Source organism: Pterocles gutturalis, unplaced genomic scaffold (genome assembly GCF_000699245.1).
Source record: "Pterocles gutturalis isolate BGI_N339 unplaced genomic scaffold, ASM69924v1 scaffold18089, whole genome shotgun sequence".
In the NCBI taxonomy this organism is placed as follows: domain Eukaryota; kingdom Metazoa; phylum Chordata; class Aves; order Pterocliformes; family Pteroclidae; genus Pterocles; species Pterocles gutturalis.
The window spans coordinates 16,700-20,462 of NW_010136112.1; the positions used below are offsets into that span (position 1 = coordinate 16,700).

The following is a 3,763-nucleotide window of genomic DNA, read 5'->3' on the forward strand; positions in this document are numbered from 1 at the left end:
GAAAATTCGGGGAAAAAGCCCCAGAATAGCTGGTGTCTCCCTCATCCATGAGCTCGGGCAGTGTAAACCCCCTGAGCTGCCTCCCCTCCGAGCCCAGCACTCACCCGAGCACATCTGGCCCTTGAAGCGGACGCAGGAGAAGTCGTCGCACTCGCAGTATTTGCCCGTCACCTTCCCGAAATCGCTGCTGTGGCACATGCACTGCCCACAAATACACTCCCCACGCTGGCTGCAGAGGGGCTGGCCTGGCTGGGGGCTGCAGTTGTCCTGCTGCGAGGGGTTGTACTCCTCCTCTGAGCACTCGCAGTGCGAGCCCAGGCGCCCGGGGTTGCAGCGGCACACGCCGCACTCCAGCGTGCCGTTGCCTTGGCTGCAGGACGAGCTGTTGGCTTCAGCTTGGCTCTCGCAGGAGCAGTTGCAATTGAAGTTCACCACCACCGTCAGGCTGTCCTTGAAGCCCACGGGTTTGATGGTGAAGGATTTCTGCCGTTCCCGGGGGCAGCCCCGCACCTTGGCCTCGATGCTGAAGCTCACCTGGAGGGCAGAGGGGTGCGACCCGGTGTCAGTACCACTGGCACGGTGTTGGGGTGCCCACTCCAGCCTGTGCCCAAGCTTAAGGAGCCCAGAAATGGGACCCACCACATGGGCTTCTCAAAGCTGTCCCAGTTTGGGCCAGGGCACCTGTCTGCCACAGTAGCCAGACTGAATCCCATGTGCTGTGGCCGGCAGCCTGGGCTGAGCTAGAGGACCACAGAGTCTGCATTCAGCAGACTCCAAAAAGCACTTTCCTCCTTGCACCCACCCAGCTGGACCCCTCTCTCCACTGCAAAGATTACGGGGTCACCCTGGAGGTGGTGGAGCAAGAAGATGGTCCTGGTGGAGAGCATCGCACGAGCTGGCAGCGCTGTTATGTAGAGGGGGAGAAAAAAACCAAAGCCCATAACCAGGATGCTCACCGTGTCCCCGATCTTGAGCCCCATGCAAGACTTGAGCCCAGGGATGACCTCGTCATTGAGGCAGGTGGCGTTGAAGGCCAGGGAGAGCTCTTCGGGGAGGTCACGCACCTCCAGCTCCACCTTGGAGCGGATTTTCTAGGGGAGGAGAGAGGAGTGATGAAAACGACAGCACAGGCTGGGCAGGGCTCAGTCCCGGGGAGGGGTCCCCCCGAGCTGCACAGCGATGCTCCCACGCACACAGGAAAGGAGCCAAGTGCCTCGAGTCTTTCTCGAGGCTCGGCTGCGTCATTCCCCCCCAGGGAAATGCCTTCGAGGATGAGAAGGGTCAGGTGGTGAACACAGTGATCTCCCTTCCCCAGGATCCCCGCATGCATGGGTGGAGGCAGATGTTCACAGCTGGCCCAGGGAGGATGCTCAGGGCTGGGGGAGCTGCCAAATCTGCGTGGGCTGTTTGCAGTGTGAAGCAGTGGCTATTTTGGGAAGGAGAGAGCAGTTGTGGGGCCATCACACTGCACACTCACCCCGTAGGAGTCCACTATGAGCTGCAGGACGTTGCTGGAGTCTCTGGACAAGGTGCCCACAGTTGTTCCTGGGATCAGCTCACTGTAGTTCTGGAGAAATATCATAAGCATGGTCTGCTCGTGATGGGTGAACGTGCCACGGCTGGGCCAAACTCTGTCCAGGCACATGGGAGCTTCCCAAGGAGCTTTAACAGGACAGAAGACCACCAAGCTATGTCCGGCCACCCATGGCCAGCTGCAAAGGGTGCTCCTCGGGACCCACCAGCCCACCGAGAGAGTGGCTTTGCACAGCAGCTGTTACCTGGTAGAGCCCGACAACCGTATCTGTCACAGCAAAGATCAAGTTGATGTTCTTCTGGGAGAGTTTCTCAGTCATCAGGCCCAGAGAGGGATAGTCCTGGGGAAGAGGAGAGGCTATACCCCAGGAACACGTACCCCCAACCACCCTGGTCCCCATCATGCTCTCCAACCGTGGCTGGACCACCTTTCCCATCCCATGGAGACTCTCAGGCAAGAGCTCTGGGCTCCACAACTCCACATGTGGGTCAAGATTTACCAGCGTGGTGGAGGCAGAGTAGAAATTATCCTTGTCAATGTGGCACTGGGCATCGTTGGGCTGCACGATGCCAGCCAGCCTGCCATCCAGTGCGATGTGGGTCTTGGCATCCGTGGTGAACACGAGTAGGTGGGAAGCATCATTCCTCCAGCCGATTTTCTCCTGCGGTGAAAGGCAGCTCGCAGTCATGCAGCAGCGTGTGCCAAGGGCAGCCCTATGTGCCAGCACCCCACTGCTGCCATCGCTGCCACCCCGCGTCATGGCTTGGCCATGGGGACCAACCTGCCACTGCAGGGGGAACTGAGGGCAATCGCTCCCCCAGGGACGTGCTGTGGGGGGTGTGTGGGGCCTGGCAGGTGGGCATGGGCTGCTCATACAGGTGAAGACAGGTTTTAATTTTCTAGAGAGCTAATCAAGGTGGTTAGTGACCAAGGGATGCAACCCCTCCCATCTCCAGCAAAATCAAGGTGCAGACATAGGAGATGTCCCTTCTGAGCTGGTTACTGCAGGAGTGACATGGGTCATCACCAGTCCCCAAGCACCTGCTCTGCTTCTTTTTTCTCCCAGGACCACGCAAGAGTCCTGCTCTTCCCTTGCCTTGGCTACTGGCCTAGAAATGTCCTTGCTGAACATTCACCCTGTCCAGGTCACAGAGCTTACGGCTTTGTCCTGCTGGGGTTGGGTGCTCCCTGCCAACCCACCACACCCAACCTGACCACCCTCTCCCAGCCCCAGCCAGGCTTTCTTGCTCCTTACATCACACACGGTGGCCTGGATGATGGCATCGAAGCCGCCCTCGGGTGCGTCGCGGTTCCGCGAGACGTTCTGCTTCCGCACCTCCTCGTTGAAGCGGGTCACCTCGTCCGTGAGCGACAGGACGTGTTTGTAGCCAAACATGGGCAGGCAGGTTTCCCTGATCCTGCAGGAGGAGAGCAGTTAGGGCATGAGGCTCACAGGGCTCTTCCTGCTCCCATCCCCACCCTGCAGCCATCCCACGTCCCATGGTCCTGTCTGGGATGTGCTGGAGGGACCCAACCATCCCAAGAACACAGCCAGAAGCGTTTCAGAGGTGCTGGGCTCAGGTCAGCTCCCAGCCTCTGTCCTGTTGGCATTTTTAGGAGTAATTTTCTTTGAGCCTCAACATCTCTCCTGAAAAAATGGTGTAAAATTGTTTGTCCCCTGAAGACCTTTTCAGTGACAAAGATACTTCAAAGTTTAGACCTGCTCCTCCTCCCTGTGCCAGCAGGGTTTGAACCCTGCCCAAAATCAGCCCCTCAACTCCCTGCTGAAACCCATTGCCCTGGATTTCCAGACACGTTCCAGTGATGCCCCATTAACTTCTGGCCCTTACAGGACTCCCTCAACCCGAGACTTACTCGTAGCAAGGGTTTGTGAGGGCTTGTGGAGGAGAGATGTACATGTAGGGGGAAATGGGCTTGTCCACAAAGGCCCCGAAGCCGATGCGCAGGTTGCTGGTGAGCTTGCGCATCTCGCTGGCCAGCTTGGTGCCCAGGTTCTGGATGTTCCTCAGATCATCCTTCATGGAGTTGGACAAGTCCATCAGGTAGTAGATGTCCACGGGGTAGTCTTCCACTTGACGCACTTGGACGCGAAAGATCTGGGAGTCATCTGTGATGTGAGAGGGCAGGAGAGTGAGAGAGGTCCTCTGCTGGGAGGAGCAAAGGGGGCTCATCGCAGGACTAGGGAGAACATCAACCTATGGGGTCAGC

General features: G+C 58.3%; 1 protein-coding gene across 1 annotated transcript in view; it reads right to left on the reverse strand.

Annotated features, from left to right (window-relative positions):
- ITGB3 (integrin, beta 3 (platelet glycoprotein IIIa, antigen CD61)) overlaps positions 1-3,763 on the reverse strand; it is a 13,961-nt gene that overhangs the window by 4,978 nt on the left and 5,220 nt on the right. The window contains exons 3-9 of the mRNA XM_010082193.1: positions 3,410-3,662; positions 2,790-2,952; positions 2,034-2,195; positions 1,779-1,874; positions 1,478-1,567; positions 957-1,091; positions 105-534 (exon numbers count right to left, since the gene is read on the reverse strand). Of these exons, the coding sequence (XP_010080495.1) occupies positions 105-534; positions 957-1,091; positions 1,478-1,567; positions 1,779-1,874; positions 2,034-2,195; positions 2,790-2,952; positions 3,410-3,662 (1,329 nt within the window). The remainder of the gene's footprint in view (positions 1-104; positions 535-956; positions 1,092-1,477; positions 1,568-1,778; positions 1,875-2,033; positions 2,196-2,789; positions 2,953-3,409; positions 3,663-3,763) is intronic.